Source organism: Haliotis rufescens, unplaced genomic scaffold (genome assembly GCF_023055435.1).
Source record: "Haliotis rufescens isolate VD_foot unplaced genomic scaffold, xgHalRufe1.0.p SCAF_6, whole genome shotgun sequence".
NCBI classification, from domain to species: Eukaryota; Metazoa; Mollusca; class Gastropoda; order Lepetellida; family Haliotidae; genus Haliotis; species Haliotis rufescens.
Genome location: NW_025964334.1, coordinates 15,657,739 through 15,677,707, shown reverse-complemented (window position 1 = coordinate 15,677,707; position 19,969 = coordinate 15,657,739). Strand labels below are relative to the sequence as shown.

Sequence of the window (19,969 nt, the reverse complement as noted above, 5' to 3'; positions counted from 1 at the left end):
AAACTTTGCTTACAATATCAAGCATGCCTCACCTCTAGACAAAAACATTTGTAAAATAATACAAAATAATTGAATGAGCAATTATTCTCATTTCACACATTATGCATTTATTTATTGCAAAACACAAACAGTTTTAATATGAGCGTAATAAAATATTAATAATATTAATTAAAATATCACCAACTGAAACCAGGTTAGTGAAAAATTAACAAATACCAACAATTTCAAAATGTATGTAATAAAATAACATAACAACAGCTTGTGACGAATAAATTAAATCATTTCGAAAAATGATTTCAAAACATGAAAATAGAATAACAAATCTCTTACAAGATGTTCTCAATATGTTGGAAAAGCCTTGGACAAATAATGTAATATGATGCTGAGTGTTGCAGTGAATAGCAGAGTAGTGGGCTGTAATATACAGTTATTGCTGACTCACAGTAAGCTGTGCCACCATAAATGTTTCACATCATCAGATCATGTACTAATGGTTGGTTGGTTTGTTGTTTAACGCTGCACTTAGCAATATTCCAGCTATATGACGGCGGTCTGTAGATAATCGAGTCTGGACAAGACAATCCAGTGAGTGATATCATGAGCATCGATCCACGAAATTGGGATTGATGACATGCATCAACCAAGTCAGCAAGCCTGACCACCCGATCCTGTTAGTCGCTTCTTACGACAAGCATAGTCGCCTTTTACGGCAAGCATGGGTTGCTGAAGACCTATTCTACCCCGGATCTTCACGTCATGTACTAAGGCAGATTCATAGGGATGTCATTGTATGGAAAGGAATGGTGAAGTACTTCAAACCTTAAGCCTTGTTACTTCAATTGATTTCACTGCATGAAACATAATATATCATCGTTATTACGTCGAATACAGAAATACATATTAATCTGTAACATATTTATGAGAAATGTCCCAACAGGTTGTTGTTGTCAGCTTGTTCTCATAGTGGGGCGGTCGGGTAGCCTAGTGGTTAAAGCATTCGCTCGTCACACCGAAGACCCGGGTTCGATTCCCGACATGGGTACAATGTGTGAAGCCAATTTCTGGTGTCCCCCGCCGTGATATCGCTGGAATATTGCTAATAGCGGCGTAAAACCATACTCACTCACTCACTCATTGTTCTCATAGTACATGTATAATGCAATCATAATTAGCATACTGTTCTGTGATTGGCTGTAAGGTAGCACTAGCTCCAGCGATTATCAGGTAACATTATTGCAAAACTTTGTAAACATTTCTTTTTAAAAACTTGAATCAATACATGGGTCACCATATTGTGTATTGCTTCGTCAGATGTAAATGTGTGATCCATCGATACATCAGTGAAAAGCAACACCTAAAGTGCTTATCATATCATGAGAGAAAAAATATATTATGTTTCAGGTAACCTGACAAACCCATTATTTCACCTGCATCACCAATGTTTTTATCACAGCTGGAAACAAACATCAAGAAACAAATATTTTACATTCAGAAACAAATCAGATGTTCCGGATATTATCGTTGCTGTACCTATTTTGACCAACAATATGAAGATACATTGCAACCAATATCAAAAAACAATTCAACAAAAAAGAACAAAAAATTGCCTACATTTTGGGAACATGTTATCCGAAACACATCTATATCTTGGGGGTTCTGACATACCAAGAGACCCAAATCAAATTATGACCTAGGACAGCTAATTTGCCCGATCCTAGTTCCCCTTTAATGATTCAGTCCAGTGTCCGAAATTACTGCCGGCCTGCCTGCTCGTGCCAGGTAACTTTTCTGTCGGGCTGCACAAAATTTGACTCCACCTGCCCGACTGTTTGGCAGATACTTTTAAGACCACTTACGTATTCAGTTTTAATATAACTCCTTGTAGATTCTCAAGTAATTGTTTGCATTATTTTAACCGTGAATCAAGGCTTTATTTGTCTCTTAGTTTTTGCGATTTTTCAATATATAATGCCCGAGCGCGGGCAGGTTATTTTGAAGCCATGCAAAAGACAAGTCAACACTTTGGGTCACCTACCCAACTTTCTTGTTGGGTCTTAAAATTATTTCAAACACCGATTCTGATTCAGTCACCTGTTTGGGAGAGTGGCATCCACCCAAAGCAAAACCTTGGCACAACACTGACGCTGTGTCCAGACATATTTGCATTATTTATTACAAGGATACATATTAAAAAAAATTGCATTGGTGGACTACATATAACAGTGGCTGTGAACAAACATAACAAGCTAAAACATCTGAGATACCACTGAAAAAATGTCAAAACAGTATGGTATCTTGAACATAAAACCGTTCATCTTGAATAAATTAAGTACTAGTACTCAATACTTGCATATCAGTATTTCTTTTGATGTATTGCAATACAAACAAAACTATGAGATGAAATACATTTTGTACATTCTGAGACAAAAATAACGTAGGGTCAGCGCTGCCTTTACACATTACGAATGGGTCGATTCGATGAATTTTGATATGTGATTTCAAAAAGACGAAATGAGCGTAAAACCATTGCAATGGGCGTAAGCAAGCCATGGAGAATATCAATCACGGGTTGCGACAGATGGCGTACACCTGTCAACATGTTCCAGAAAAACACAATGATGGGCTGGAAGACGAGGCTGAAGGTCAGAGAGAGAAGCGGCTTGATGAAGAAGTCTCCGACACCAGTTAGTAGCCCAATGATGATTGGCTGAGCCACATGGTGGAAGACGAATTTCAGCGCTTCAACGATGAAGATGATGAAGACACCAGTGACCAGTCGTAAACCGCCAAACACTTCCTGCCACAGGCGCCGCATAACTCTCTCCGCTCTGGAACAGATGAGAGTGAGTGAGTGAGTTGGGTTTAACGCCGCTTTTAACATTATTCCAGTTATATCATGGCGTGTCAGCTTAATGTGGGAGGAAAGCCCGAAGTGATGCAGGTCTAAGACGCTTACCACTTCGGTGAAACCCACAAGCACAGGTTTGGTGCTGACAAACCTTGAAACATAATTGGGGCGAACCGGGAACAGATGAGAAACCACTTCAATTATTAAAGTGCTTATTGTTCAGAACACATTTTATACCAAGTTAACAATATCATTACAGACGAGTTTGCATAAGCTGACTTCGTTTGGGTTCAAAATATATCGTTTAGGCTGTAGGTCAGAGGTCAGCATGAGTGTGTCCCTTGGTCACTGGTTGGAAAATCGTTTGATATGTGACAGAGTTTAAAATTGGCACTAGTCCTGACATCCTTTTCAAGCTGCCCAATAGTTAAGGTATCAATAGGACTAGTAGAATTTAGCCCTATTAAGTGTTTTGCTATATGGTATCATTATAAGGACTAGTAGACTAACGCTGTTAGTTTCTACCACTGTGTGATGGCGTGCATCAACGTTTTTCCAAGGAATTGGTTACATTGGCCAACATAAAAATAGGATTTGTTTCTTCTGGCATAAACTACATAAATATGTCTTACTGATATCTAGTTAACAATGGTTAATCGATCTACTAAATAGATTAACTACTGACTGGTGCATATAAGTATTTTCAGCTGTGTCGGCCAAGACATGTACCTTGCATTAAAAATCCTATAAAGTTATATCATTGGGTGTGTCTTGACCGAATCACCGGTCGATTCCAAGAAAACGTGTGTACAGCTGATTGCTGTTTCCGGCTTAGTTTACGAGAAAATACACAAGGTAATCTTAATCCCTGGATATAAACCAATGCCTAGCAGAACAATAAATACTATTTAAACAGTAAATAAACATGTCTGGTGATTTTTTATTTCAAATTTTGAATTTGTACTGACAAAGTTTCTCATCACCCGTTCGTTTGCCGGACTTCGCTGAAAGGGTACGGTGTAACATTTTTCTGTGCATAATATTCAAATTTTTTTTTTTCCAAAATATTGAACCCGCTAGAGGGGGGTGCGCATTATACATGGGTGCGCACTATACTCAAGAAAATACGGTAACTGAAAGGATGCAGAATGATAAAAGTCCTTTGGTCTACTGGAAATGTTAACTTCTAAATGTATGGGTGAGTGAGTGAGTGAGTTGGGTTTTATGCCGCTTTTAACAATATTCGAGTTATATCGCGGCGTGTCAGCTTAATGTGGGAGGAAAGCCCGAGGTGATGCAGGTCTCAGACGTTAACCACTTCAGTGAAACATAACCGTGGCGAACCAGGATTTGAACCCACAACCATAGGTTTCTGGCGTGCCCAAGGGACGCAACTCTGCACAGCGAATCGCGGCGCCTTAGATGACTGGGCCACCCGTGCCCCCTCAAATGTATGGAAAGGTTTAGAATTTTGGAATGAAAATTATGTTTCAAAAATTTATCTGACTGAAAGCAAGCCATATTTTTTCTTTCACTGTCAGAGTTCTTCACAGAGAGTGAAACAGACCTAAAATCTAACTACAAGCAACTTATTGACACAAGATGTTTTATAACAATATGTCTGAACTGTTTGTATCTATGTTTCCTAAGAGGTGAGTGAACAAAACTATAATGTGGCATCGGCAATACTGTAGCCCGAAAGAGACACATTTCTAAGACACTTCTCACATTTCTTGAGAAAATTAGCTTGTTTGTGTTCAAAATTGTAGAAAATACTCCCTGAAAGCCTCCAACAGCAGCATTTTGACACATTTTAACTGTACTTATCATAATTGAGTTTATATAAAACTTCAGTCAAAAGAATTCAAGACCTTTTCAAGACTTCCTCCATATAATTTAATGTTCAATTTGTTACATATTCACTGTATATAAATCTGAACGTTATTACCATTTCTGGTTTGATGCCATCACTTCCAGTTGAGGAAAATGCATGTCATATGCTGTGTGACTTTAAAACAGAAAGTCCCACACCTCTAGCTGCCTTGATAAGTAAGTTACATGCACTTCCGGTTTAATGTCCTTGACACTCAATTTCAGCCAATCACATGGTACTTGTTGTTACTCTGTATGTCGCTTGGCATTAAGAGGCTAAAACAAGGACTGGTCAGCTCGGAGTCAGTATACTGTGTCTGAGTGGGGTATTCATGTTAAATTGCTGCATGGTATCTCAGTGAACTAGCACTATAAATCAGCATCAGTCCAGACTAGTACAAGCAGCCACACACACGTGCATGCATGTAAGTGCAATAATCTTAAACCTAGATTAGACGCTAAACCCCATTTCACCACTTACTTGTCGGCCACGCTTGGCATGATGGCTGCCTCCTCGGAGTCGGGTACTTCGTACACCTTCATGTTGCACGGCTGGAAGTGGTACAACATCCTACAACACAACATGTCCGACTACAACATACAACCCTTTTTAAAGCTTACTTAACATACACACGTATACCAAGCATAATTTTTAATTAAATAAATTGGTGATATGTGTCGACAAACATGACAGCGCTGGATGGGTATTGGAGGTTAAAAGTGTATCACAATATTTTGCGATCCACTCAGACGTAATTTGATATGTATCACGAGATAATGTATCATTGTAAATTTTGACTTCAGAAGCAATTTGAAACATAAATATATGAATTGTAGTTGACAAATAGAACAGAACAAGATGCTGTTACAACAATGTTTACTCAGTCAACAAGAAAGAAGTGAGCAAAGCTCACATACCCCCATTATCCCCGCTGGTCAACAACAAATAGTAAATAGTTTGTTAATTAATGAAATATACCTGTTGCTTTAAGTCAGAGGAACTGCCCTTTCCTTTGATACTGGAAATTAACTACCGGTACAAAGCATGACGCATACTTATTATACAATAAATGAGAAAGAGTAAAAGAGAATTACTGTAGTTCCTCTATGAAAAATCTGTCTCCAATAAATGTTGGGTGATTACAGAGTTTCAATGAAAATCTCAATCCCTCATTACATTCTGATCTCTACTGCTGTATCAAGGTCTGCGATAATTAGTGAAAGCTGGGCATATGTACAAGTACAAGTACTCATTGTGGCTAACGTGCGTAGAAAGTTTGGTGAAGCTAGGGTGCATGGTTAAAAAGTTATTGGCAGTACAAAAGCTCGGATGGAAGGACGGAAGGACGGACAGACGGAACGCTATATACCCCCGATTTACTTCGTAAACGGGGGTATAACAAATACGTAGCCATCTTTGGGCCCCGGATGCATGCTACGGAGCAGTGAAGGTATTTGGCAAGTGTATAACATTAAACACATGATAAACATCGCTATTTGAAATCACCCGATATACCCAGCATGCAAGAACGATATTTGTGATACTACTGTGGAAAAAATGAACCTTGATGTACCAGTATACTGTACACCCTGAACCACTACCAAACAAGTATGTGCGTTAGTTACTCACACTGACGTTGTGTGTAAAGTACTCTCCTCTTTTCCAGAGAGCTGCATCCCCACTTGAAGGATGTACATTTTGTTTTGTATTGTTCTTGTCTATGTAACAAATGTTATATTTGGGATAACACTTTCTTAGTAAAGTACAGATTCTAGTACTTTTTTTGGTTGAGTCCCCTCCTGGCACCTAATCGCCAGCACACAAAGTCAGCGATCTAACCCACTAAGTCACCGAGACTTCCACAAAATGAAAGTCTGACAACTGGTAGTCCAGATCACGTACCTTGTGTACCCCTCTGACAAACGTAAATTTGCACAGCCCTGGTTGCTGAAAGCTATGAACACACAAAACCATTTAGAAAAATCTGTACCTGAGTGTGAAGAAATAGAGAATCTCACCCGAGTGTCTTTTGATATAAAATATATCAACACGAGTTGATAAAAGTGGAAACATTCTGAGGCTTGCCGATATTGTCCAGTGATTGATATTGTGAGCAACAACGACCCACAACCAATCAGGTCACCGAGCCTGACCACTGATCCATTTAGATGCCTCTTATGACCAGCAGAGGTTGCTGGGTACTTATGTTAACCTGCATTCCCCACTGGGTGCATTCATAATGTTTCAGTGATGAAAATTAAAGGGTAAAAAATTTGTCATGTATTGAAAGCTGCTGACCTTGCTCCCTCCTCATCATGGAAGACGACAGGAAGCAGGTTAGCCTCATCCAGAAACTTGTTGCCAGGCATGTCCACCCTGACATCACGAGGGCTGTACGGTGACGTGACATCACGGGAGGCATGTGGCATCATGACATCACGTCGTGCTACATCTTCGTACGGCATGTCCTGTTCGTATGTCTGGTCGTGTTGCTGGAAGATAAGAAACGTTTCACAATCAAAATTACTGTTTCATGTTTTTGCCGTCAGTATTTCCAGCTTCTTTCGTAAATGATCAAATCACACTGTTCCATATATACTCTGCAAAAAAGAAATGCAAATATAGTAAAATCGTAAATATCTGTGTGTTGCCGACGTCCATACAAAGTTATTACCAAAAATGAAATAGTCATTTCTGCATGGACTGGGATTGATTTGTGTGGAAAGAATGAGGTACTGCAGAAATTTGGTGAAAAGATGGAAAAATTGCAAAAAAACAACTACGTGAGAGCCTAGAGCCGAAACACACCAACATGACATGCACGTGCAACATCACTTGTTAGGCTTTAAAACTGTTGGGTTTTTATTTGCATGCCATCACAATCTTTCAGCATGTGAACAGCCAAAATATGCCACGACTGATGAAAGCCCAACGCAACAACGCTATCGAACAACTGCAAACAGAAGAATCATTTTCAGTTGTAGTCACGTTTTCCCACGTAGCATCAAGCACCGTTACAAGCCTGCAGAACTGTTATCTGACACATGGGCCAACACAGAACTTTCTCAGATCCGGTCGACCACGTATCACAACTAAAGTAGAGTGCAAGGCTGTCACTTACGAGAAAGAACCACCATGGCCACCTGGCATGTCAAGGACTACCTGTGTTGACATGTCAAGGACTACCTGTGTTGACATGTCAAGGACTACCTGTGTTGATATGTCAAGGACTACCTTTGTTGACATGTCAAGGACTACCTGTGTTGATATGTCAGGGATTACCTGTGTTGACATGTCAAGGACTACCTGTGTTGACATGTCAAGGACTACCTGTGTTGACATGTCAAGGACTACCTGTGTTGATATGTCAAGGACTACTTGTGTTGATATGTCAAGGACTATCTGTGTTGACATGTCAAGGACTACCTGTGTTGACATGTCAAGGACTACCTGTGTTGATATGTTAAGGACTACCTGTGTTGACATGTCAAGGACTACCTGTGTTGACATGTCAAGGATAACCTCTGTTGATATGTCAAGGACTACCTGTGTTGACATGTCAAGGGCTACCTGTGTTGATATGTCAAAGGCTACCTGTGTTGACATGTCAAGGACAACCTGTGTTGACATGTCAAGGACTACCTGTGTTGACATGTCAAGGACTACCTGTGTTGACATGTCAAGGACTACCTTTGTTGATATGTCAAGGACTACCTTTGTTGACATGTCAAGTACTACCTGTGTTGACATGTCAAGGACTACCTGTGTTGAAATGTCAAGGATAACCTCTGTTGACATGTCAAGGACTACCTGTGTTGACATGTCAAGGATTACCTGTGTTGACATGTCAAGGACTACCTGTGTTGACATGTCAAGGACTACCTGTGTTGAGTGAGTGAGTGAGTATGGTTTTACGCCGCTTTTAGCAATATTCCAGCAATATCACGGTGGGGGACACCAGAAATGGGCTTCACACATTGTACCCATGTCGGGAATCGAACCCGGGTCTTCGGTGTGACGAGCGAACGCTTTAACCACTAGGCTACCCGACCGCCCCCTACCTGTGTTGACATGTCAAGGACTACCTGTGTTGACATGTCAAGGATTACCTGTGTTGACATGATAAAGGACTACCTGTGTTGACATGTCAAGGATTACCTGTGTTGACATGATATAGAACTACCTGTGTTGACATGTCAAGGATTACCTGTGTTGACATGTCAAGGACTACCTATGTTGACATGTCAAGGATTACCTGTGTTGACATGTCAAGGACTACCTGTGTTCATATCTCAAGAATTACCTGTGGTTGTTGTCTCCCTTGACTGCGGCCACTGATATAGGCATGGTTGCCTCTCATGTTGTCTGACCTGCTGGTTGGAAGATCTGAGGCCTGTGACCTTTCTGTTACAGGAAAAAACTCTAGGTAACTCCTGGTTTACATTTGTTTTCTCATGAAGATCTGAGATAAGAGAATGAAATAAAACTGAACATATCTTACTGAAACAAAGCCATTTAAATTTAACAGAATCCTAAACACTAAAAGTGGGGGAGACATTGGTTTGTAACAAATTACTGTTGTATCCAATGTCATTCCAAGAAAATCATGGCAGCAAATGTAACATCATGCAACCCGTCACATCAAGCAACCTCTGTAACATCATGCAACCTCTCTGTAACAAACCTCTGTAACACCCTTCAACTTTTCTGTAACATCATGCAACCTCTGTAAAATCATGCAACCTGTAACATCATGCACTCTCTGTAACATGCAAGCTCTGTAACATCATGCAACCTCTGTAAAATCATGCAACCTGTAACATCATGCACTCTCTGTAACATCATGCAATTTCTGTAACATCATGCAACCAGTAACATCATGCAATCTCTGTAACATCATGCAACCTCTGTAACATCATGCAATCTCTGTAACATCATGCAATCTCTGTAACATCATGCAATCTCTGTAACATCATGCAACCTCTGTAAAATCATGCAACCTCTGTAACATCATGCAACCTGTAACATCATGCAATCTCTGTAACATCATGCAACCTCTGTAACATCATGCAATCTCTGTAAAATCATGCAACCTGTAACATCATGCAATCTCTGTAACATCATGCAACCTCTGTAACATCATGCAATCTCTGTAACATCATGCAATCTCTGTAACATCATGCAATCTCTGTAACATCATGCAACCTCTGTAACATCATGCAATCTCTGTAACATCATGCAACCTCTGTAACATCATGCAACCTCTGTAACATCATGCAATCTCTTTAACATCATGCACTCTCTGTAACATCATGCAACTTCTGTCACATCATGCAACTTCTGCCACATCATGCAACCTCTGTAACATCATGCAACCTCTGTAACCTCATGCAATCTCTGTAAGATCATGCAACCTCTGTAACATCATGCAACCTCTGTAACATCATGCAATCTCTGTAACATCATGCACTCTCTGTAACATCATGCAACTTCTGTCACATCATGCAACTTCTGTCACATCATGCAACCTCTGTAACATCATGCAATCTCTGTAACATTATGCACTCTCTGTAACATCATGCAACTTCTGTCACATCATGCAACCTGTAACATCATGCAACCTGTAACATCATGCAATCTCTGTAACATTATGCACTCTCTGTAACATCATGCAACTTCTGTCACATCATGCAACCTGTAACATCATGCAACTTCTGTCTGTCACATCATGCAACCTGTAACATCATGCAATCTCTGTAACATCATGCAACCTCTGTAACATCATGCAACCTCTGTAAAATCATGCAACCTCTGTAACATCATGCAACCTCTGTAACATCATGCAACCTCTGTAACATCATGCAACCTCTGTAACATCATGCAACCTGTAACATCATGCAACCTCTGTAACATCATGCAATCTCTGTAACATCATGCAACCTCTGTAACATCATGCAACCTCTGTAAAATCATGCAACCTCTGTAACATCATGCAACCTGTAACATCATGCAACCTCTGTAACATCATGCAACCTCTGTAACATCATGCAACCTCTGTAAAATCATGCAACCTCTGTAACATCATGCATGTTCTGTGTAACATGATGATGTTTGATTCACCAGGAGAAGAAATAGACTCCTATCTGTGTCTCACCATCTCTCTGCTCTTTCTTCCTTCGATTTCTCTCCTCAGTCTCTCGTTTCTTCTCCTTCTTCAACGTGGCGTTCAGGTCGCGTAACGTCCTCTCTTCTGCATCCGAGTCGTCCCAGGACCCCACACCACCTACACAAACAGGACAGTAACAGAGTTCACCCAACTTGGCCACATCTAGCACTGGACCATAGATTCACATAACACCTAGATTCTAAGAGATATCAACCATGGTAAATTCATGACTTGTACTGTCCCAGACTTGCAGACTAGTGTCCATGTCTAACACTGCTATAACATTTTATTCAATAGTACTTCAACAAGTCTTTGTCTTACAGGAAACTTATATTAACATGTTTGATATACAGCATTAGAAATTGGCACTTGTCTGGTATTCCTTGCCAAACTGCCCAATAGTTAGAAATTTGCCCTTTTTAAGGGTTTTGCTATGTGTTATCATTATAAAAAGGTTTCTACCACTGATATTCATTTAAATATCTGTTTAATAATCAACTAATGTGATATCACATATCTTGTTTCTTCGTTTAAGTAAAATTGCTCAGATGACTTAAAAACTTTGATGTTGGCAGAAAATTGGATTGAAATAGCATTGAAATACTTTAGCAAAAGATGGTCATTTTACAAAAACATGTTTCAAAATCCTAATGATATGAAAATCCTAATTTACAAAGAATATTCTTTGCATTGAATGCTATGTTTTAGAAGTTGTAGAACATGTACTCTTGCACTGTCCCCAATGTAATGATGTAATAATAAGAAAACAATATCTATTCTTTCAAAATGTGTGTACAATATGTTTAAGATCCATGGAAATACAGACTTATAAGTCATAACCAGGCACCAGTGTACATTACATCACAACTGTAAACAGAGCTCCAGATAAGCTGCGTATCTGCGTAAAATACGCATCAGAAATGCAGAAATACGCAGTAAAATAAAATCCAAGTGTATCACATACGCAACGAACATTACAAATACGCTACAAAAATAAAACTTGTGCGTATCATCAAAATATTGCATGGGTAAAATACCCACAACACCAAAAGCTTATCTCATGTATTTGGAGCTCTGTGTAAATGCATGTGGGTCTGTTGCTTAAAGAACAATAAAAGATTGTAATTGTCATTGTCCTATATTTACAGATGACAGTCCAAAAAACACACAGTTAAAGAATAATGTGCGTCACATTTACTGCAGGTGTGAGAGATTTGCCACCATGCATCCCCAAAACACACAAGCAGAGGATTTCAGTTGTGATGGCATACAGATAAAAAGAAGACACTGACCTCCACGCCCTGTTGGGTTGACCGGCTGTGGAGTTGGGCCGACATCGTAGTTGTTTCCCTTCCTGCCACGGCCAGGCCGCTGACCGCTGTCCTCCTGCCTCCCCTCGTCTGTACAACACAAGGGGAAACTGGTCATCTCATGCTCCTTGACCACAGTCTTACATACATCACCCTGTCACTGAGAAACAGGGGTGTCATGTCTGGAACATGCTTGATCACCCAGTGAAATACATCTTCCCAAGTCAAGGGTGTTTAACTGATTACAAAAGTCCAGTTTCCACCCTTGTCGAAATACACAGGAATATTTTGGCTCGTTCATAGCGCCACCAGTGGCTATTACGAGTTATGTCACTTTTATGTTCCTCCTATTGACCAATCAGGTTCCACGTCTCATATCACTTGCATTTGCATCAAACAAAATGGCGGCGCCCAGTCAAGACGATCTGACGATAATAAAGATCTATATTGTGATAAAAGGGGCCTTACCTCACAAAGTCCATCAAATCAAACCTTGATTAAAAACATGAAAAGATTTGGAAAATATCTGTCAACGCCCAGGTTACGGTACACATATTTTGCAAATCCTGCAGTTGATCGAAATCTGCACATTGAAATCCATGTTGTTTACAAACCGGATGTCTAGTTCGTTGCGCAATTTTGATTGGACTATGCATAGACTCGTTAGTCCAGCCAAAACGTAACTCCAGCCTGTTTCGGCAAGGGAGGAAACTGGACTTTTACAGTCAGTTAACTTCAGGGATTTGGAAATATTTCTTAGCCAGTCGGACATTTGCATTTGGCCACGCATGAATAAAAGAATAAACTCAAGTGTCACTTTCATAACATATATATACAGGATATATATACAATTAATTAATTCAACGACACATAGATCTAAAACATACAATTTCAACCTATCGTGATGTTGGTTTTACTAACTTGGCTATGGAACAGTTTCCAATGTAAAGCTGTCTGGTTGCGTCTAGCCTTCCAGTGTTGCATCATCGGTGTTGGGTCGAAATCCGTCAATTTTGGTCCACAAAGTGATATACCCATAATTCTGTCCAGTGTCTCCGTCGTTAAGCTACATCTCAATTGCGTCTTAATGAGGTTTTGTTTTGAAAATCCCCTCTAACATTCTAAATTGGACACGGGCAGTACACGACCGATCTCCATGAGCTTAACGATATTTGGGAACTGATCGGTCAATTTGGAAGCATGCACTTTACCCAGAAGCTGTCCATATGTCAACCGTCTGTAGTTGATGAAGAATAAAGGCCGAAATATTCCCCATTTGTTCTAATTGGTCTTTGTCGATTGGGGTGTGTCCCTGTCATCTGCTGCCATAAAGGATACCTAACCTAGAAATACTCTTGTCCCCATACGTCACTAGGTCACTAGCTTTGTCAGGGAAATTTGTTGGGTCAAAGGTTCCAAACGCAGAATACAATTCGTTATCTGGAAATCTGTCAGTCATATTGTCAAACAGTATTCTTGCACATTGCTTAACTCTATAAGTCAGTGTCTTGTCGTGATGCAATCTCGTCATTGTCACATTTTCAAAATCGTCTGTATCGTCAGTTTCGGTCAAGAATGCTCTAATTTAGGTCTGTATGTTGGTTTATCTGTCGAGTACTGTCCCTTTCGTCTGTCCAAGAAAGCAACAGTTGTGTTCTTCATGTCCCCATAGTTCAAGTCACGAGTCTGTAGTGTCTTACTTACTATGCCTATCCTACCAAATACGTCCTGTAAAAACGTGGTAATGAATCTAAATTTGTATTTGGTCAACTGTTAACTCCCTTGCCTTGGGAAGATGGGTGAATTGAAATTCATTCTACCATGTTGAATACCCTTGACCCCTTTACTGCCATGTGTTTGTCTGGGGAGTGAAGTCAAGATGGGTCAACAGCAAAGGCATGGGTTGACTCCCCACCTGGGTGCAATGCGTGGAGCTTGTAAAAGCAGCATAAAACCCATCCTCTCTTAGCCAGTGTATAAAATCTCCATTCTATTATGATTAATACCCTGGAGATGTTGGCATCAAGCTTCCTTTCAAAAGTGACTTGTTACTGACTTGTGAAACTGATCTGTGATATCTACCTTCAAGTGCCCCCTTGAAGCCATAAGGTGGGTTGTCTGTGACAGTTACCATGGTTACTGACTTGTGAAACTGATCTGTGATATCTACCTTCAAGTGCCCCCTTGAAGTCATAAGGTGGGTTGTCTGTGACAGTTACCATGGTTACTGACTTGTGAAACTGATCTGTGATATCTACCTTCAAGTGCCCCCTTGAAGTCATAAGGTGGGTTGTCTGTGACAGTTACCATGCTTACTGACCTGTGAAACTGATCTGTAATATCTACCTTCAAGTGCCCCCTTGAAGTCATAATGTGGGTTGTCTGTGACAGTTACCATGGTTACTGACATATGAAACTGATCTGTGATATCTACCTTCAAGTTCCCCCTTGAAGTCATGAGGTGGGTTGTCAGATGGGTGCGACTGGATCCAAGGTGAGGAGGTGTCGGCCGGACTGCCACACAAACACAGGTGACAATTGTAAAATACTGACATAGAACTAATATTCATGACAAAAATATCACAAGAAAATGCTCTAAATCAAAGAGAAGTGACATGCCAAACAAAAAGGGTATATTTAAGAACTTTGCTTGACAATGGTATAAGACTCTATACCGAAACATAGCCATTACAGTAAATAAAGAAGATGTTACCCATAAATTGTGTCTACTTTGACATCCGTCAGCTATCAAACAAAACAATTTGTATACATGACCTTAAATGATTATCAAAATAGTATGCCGTGTGTGGTAAACAATAATAATTTTCATTAATTAGCTGGCTTACAGATCTTTTTCAAAACCTTGGCCGGTTCTCGAAACAAAAATAAAAATGAAACTTGATTATTCTTTTGTAAAAAATATAGGGTTGTAAGGCTGAGAAAAAATAATTCAAATTCTCTTTGAAAATGGAACTATATATATTTTCTTCAACTTTTCCGATTTAAGCAAATCTATAAACCAAGAAATGAACAACCTAATTATGTCACCACCATAAAATTGTTTTAAAAGTATTTCCATCTCCTTGTAAACACTCAAACAGATGTTTCTTAGATTAGCTCACAGAATCAAATAAATCAAAAACAGTATTCTGCCACAAACGAACGTTTTACCAACATAAACAACAGCATGACACAGTGAAGGTGTTGATAGTTAGATAAAAATGTGTTTAAAATACAACCTACTTTCTTTGTTTTGGGATTACATTTGAATTTCTTTGCCCTGTCTCCCCATTATCTGAAAATAAATATACAAGCATCAATAAAAGTCACAGAGTGAGACCATGTACCGGTAACAACTGTGCCAACTTACCATCACATTTTATGTTACGGATAAAACATGACTCCGAGGTTTAAGTTGAAAATGTAAAACGGCAAGCAAACATGCACATAAAACTGAAGTCATGACATTTAGAATTGAACAACCTTTCCTAACCTGCCCCAATGGCTCAGTGGGAAAACAGTGGTTACAAAACTAAACACGATATGCGAAGTTGCAGGTTCAATTCCCGTCATCCATAATGAAAAACTTTCATTTCTTGTCTTCAATTTTAGAACATCGGACAAGTACAAATTTCATCTGCTACTCAACTCATCAGGTGTTACTAGGTAAGAAAAACCTCATACCAGGTGTTACTAGGAAAAAGTAAAACCTCATACACTGTGTTACTAGGAAAAAGTAAAACCTCATACCAGGTGTTACTTGGAAAAAGTAAAACCTCATACACTGTGTTACTAGGAAAAAGTAAAACCTCATATCAGGTGTTACTAGGAAAAAGTAAAACCTCATATCAGGTGTTACTAGGAAAAAGTAAAACCTCATACCAGGTGTTACTAGGAAAAAATAAAACCTCATATCAGTTGTTGCTAGGAAAAAGAAAAACCTCATATCAGTTGTTACTAGGAAGAAGAAAAACCTCATACCAGGTGTTACTAGGAAAAAGTTAAACCTCATACCAGGTGTTACTTGGAAAAAGTTAAACCTCATACCAGGTGTTACTAGGAAAAAGAAAAACCTTATACCAGGTGTTACTAGGAAAAAGTAAAACCTCATACCAGGTGTTACTAGGAAGAAGTAAAACCTCCTACCAGGTGTTACTTGGAAAAAGTAAAACCTCCTACCAGGTGTTACTTGGAAAAAGTTAAACCTCGTACCAGGTGTTACTAGGAAAAAGAAAAACCTTATACCAGGTGTTACTAGGAAAAAGTAAAACCTCATACCAGGTGTTACTAGGAAGAAATAAAACCTCATACCAGGTGTTACTAGGAAAAAGTAAAACCTCATACCTGGTGTTACTTGGAAAAAGTTAAACCTCATACCAGGTTTTACTAGGAAAAAGTAAAACCCAGTGTTAGAAATTGGCACTAGTCCCCTAGTCTTTGCCAAACTGCCCAGTAGTTAAGGTATCATAAGGATGAGTAGAAATTTGTCATTTTTTAGGGTTTTGCTATGTGTTATCATTATAAGGACTAGCGGACTAAAACTGTTAGTTTCTACCACTGAAAACCTTATACCAGGTGTTACTAGGAAAAGTTAAAACCTCATACCAGGTGTTACAGGGAAAAAGTAAAACCTCATACCAGGTGTTGCTAGGGAAAAGTTAAACCTTCCAAGAGGTTACTATGTGATAGGAAGATACCTACAATACAATAGGCAAAAGTGGCAGTAGGTTTATAAAGAGAGTTCATCAGCAGTTTAGAACCTGCACAGCAAATTAGACGGCTGGCCCACACATGCCCTACATGGCAAGGAATGAGTACAACTATCTCACCATTCACTTGCTTCCCTGTGGTCCTCTCCCTGGGCTTGGGTCTGGCTTCACTCATCTCGGACTTGTCTTCCTCATCCTGTTGTGCAGAGTGGTGCGGGGATCGGAGGGGCACTTTCTTCTGTTGCCGTGGTGATGTGAAATCCAGTGTGCTTTCATCATCCCAGTCAGAACCAGAATCACTGGCAACAGTTTGACTCTTGTCAGCCTGCAATAATGATGTTGTGTTAGGTTTGTTTACATATGGTGAGGGGCTGTCAGGTAGCCTAGTGGTTTAAGCGTTCGCTCGTCACGCCAAAGACCTGGGTTCGATTCCTGACATGGTTACAATGTGTGAAGCCCATTTCTGGTGTCCCCCGCCGCGGTATTGCTGGAATATTGCTAAAAGCGGCGTAAAAATTATACTCACGCACTCACTACATATTGAAAGCGCCAATGTGCACATGTCTACTACGTCATACGTCACATGCCCCAGCATCGGGAGTGACGTCATGACCATGTACATGTGGTCAGTTACGAATAAATCATGGTTCAGTTCAGACATCTTGTTGCTTGATATTCCTCCCAAGTCAGGTGCGGGTCGTACAAGTACCTGAGCATGATGTACAGTCTTACAAATACACTACAATAACCACAGTTGAGGTGGATGTGAATAGTCAACAAGTAATTGTTTATATGTGAAAATGATGGGTCTTGTATTGTTTGTTTGTTGTTTAACACCTCACTCAGCAATCTTCCAGCTATATGACAGTGGTCTGTAAATAATTGAGTCTGGACTAGACAATCCAGTGATTGATATCATGAGCAATTGAGCATCGATCCACGCAATTGGGATACGATGACATGCATCAACCAAGTCAGCACCCGTTCCCGTTTGTTGCCTCTTACAACAAGCATAGTCGCCTGTAAGCATGGGTTGCTGAAGACCTATTCTACCCCGGGTCGGGTCTTGCATTGGGAGCACTGTTGAAAAATTCAACATATTTGTGATGATATCTGTATAACATTTCATAAATATGTTCAATGCTTAATTATAATATGTGTCTTGATAGTCCCCTTTAGTGCATAGACCCCAGTATATTGCTACATTGGAAGACATGTTGAATTAATACGAGGGGCATTCAATAAGTTTTGCAACTTCAATATAAGACCAAGTTGCAGAATATCTTTTGCACTTTTATTTTTCAACATAATCTCCATTCACCTCAGTACACTTATTCCATTTGTCCTTCAAGCTTAATACCACTTTTTATAGAAATCCACAGATTGGCCCTCTAACCACACCTCTGTGGCAGCCTTTATGTTCTCGTCATCCAGGAAGCGTCTTCCACGTAAGGCAGATTTAATTTGCCAGAACAGGAAATAGTCACTGGGGGCTAAGTCTGGGCTGTAGGGTGGGTGATTTAACTGTTCGAAATCCACATTCACATCTTGTGGCCTGTGCAATTCTCGACTTGTGAACCGGAGCATGTAAGGAACTTTATGACAGCGCGTTGTTCATGTTTGAGAGAATCCATGATTGTGACCACCCTTAAGTGAATGAAGCCATCACATCTAACTTATTGTTGTGTCTGGAACTTGTTATGTCAACCTGATGTTATGACTAGTGTCACACCTGCCTCAAGTTGACATTGTTTGCGTAAACACAAATGCCCAAGTTGCAAAACTTATTGAACGTTTCTTGTACATTGACACATCAATCTATCATAGACAGCCACATTGACATATCATCTTAGGATCTTTTAACATTTTGTTTATCACGAAATGTCCACAGGCCATTTGTCTATAAGCAATACCTGCAACATGCTAAAGAGATTCACAATCATGACCTCTTTACGAAATTATGCATTCGGCCCTTGTCATAACTGTAATAATACAAAAATGAACAATTCAGGACAATACTGTAGCAGCAAACAAGGGCACAAGAGCCCCAATTAATTTTGAACGTTGATAACTATTAAAAATATATTATTTTTTAGTTAACTAAAGGCAACTGTATTATTTCCTATTAACTTTTGCAACCCATGCTTGTAGTAAGAGGCGACTTATGGGATCGGGTGGTCAGGCTCGCTGACTTGGTTGATGCATGTCATTGTATCCCAATTGTGAATATTGATGCACATTATGTCAATCACTGGATTGTCTGGTCCAGAATAGATTACTTACAGACCATAGTCATAAAGCTGGAATATCGCTGAGTGTGGCATAAACAATAAAAACCCAATATTTCCTTACATTGATTAGTCATGTTATTGGCCTAGATGTTCATGAGCCTACCTAAAAGTGTTATTATTTAATATTAGTAACTGTTCCCAGTAATCAATAATGATAAACAGGATAATGAAATTAGTCTTCTTGTTGCTGAGGAGGTAGATTACTCCAACCTAGTAGGCTACTAAGATCTACGAACGTGAAGGCCCACCTCAAGTCTGCTACTAGGCCAATAAACAAACCTAAGCGTTAGATCTATCGTGCATTACTTTTCCCAAATTGACCTGAACTAACGAGCAATGTGATTGAACAACCACGTAATTAAGAAACAGTGTCTTTGTTAAATTGCAATTATTTATAATACAACGAATCAAGAAAATGTTTTACATCATCTAGGGCATAGCTGTCACTGTCACTCGTCAAACACTTCTAACATGATCTGTGCAATCGATGTTCCCATTGTAGGACAAATTAGCACAAATAAAGGCTAGCACCATGACAGGGGACTTCTTTTCACAAATGGAATGACTTATTGCGCTTACCATTATGTAACGACAAATCAATATCCCTTAGCGTAGAGGTGTTGCGTAAAACATGGGTCCTCAAGAGATGCAATAAGGAATTTCGGAAACCAAGGCAAATACGTAAACTTCCGGTCTGACATGCGCAGATCCGATTAATAATTGAAGCGGTCATACAATCTGCCCCGAGAGACATAAATAATCGTGATAATGG

At 39.6% G+C, this 19,969-nt stretch overlaps 1 protein-coding gene across 1 annotated transcript; it reads right to left on the bottom strand.

Moving 5' to 3' along the window:
• Window positions 1–630: 630 nt before the first annotated feature.
• On the bottom strand, window positions 631–19,889 carry LOC124135423. Its single transcript, XM_046500737.2, has 10 exons — window positions 19,777–19,889; window positions 17,027–17,231; window positions 15,441–15,492; window positions 14,632–14,711; window positions 12,180–12,287; window positions 10,876–11,004; window positions 9,025–9,125; window positions 7,020–7,213; window positions 5,202–5,291; window positions 631–2,828 (listed from the first exon to the last, which is right to left on the bottom strand). Exons 1-10 carry the CDS (start codon window positions 19,777–19,779, stop codon window positions 2,453–2,455), a joined length of 1,338 nt encoding a protein of 445 aa, XP_046356693.2. The 5' UTR covers window positions 19,780–19,889; the 3' UTR covers window positions 631–2,452.
• Window positions 19,890–19,969: the final 80 nt, after the last annotated feature.

Bases quoted from the DNA above. Each gene is read 5' to 3' on its own strand.
- LOC124135423 (XM_046500737.2), bottom strand. The intron at 9,126-10,875 runs GTGAGACACAGA...TTCCTGTAACAG, and splicing joins GAAGAAAGAGCAGAGAGATG to AAAGGTCACAGGCCTCAGAT. The intron at 2,829-5,201 runs GTAAGTGGTGAA...CATCTGTTCCAG, and splicing joins ATGCCAAGCGTGGCCGACAA to AGCGGAGAGAGTTATGCGGC.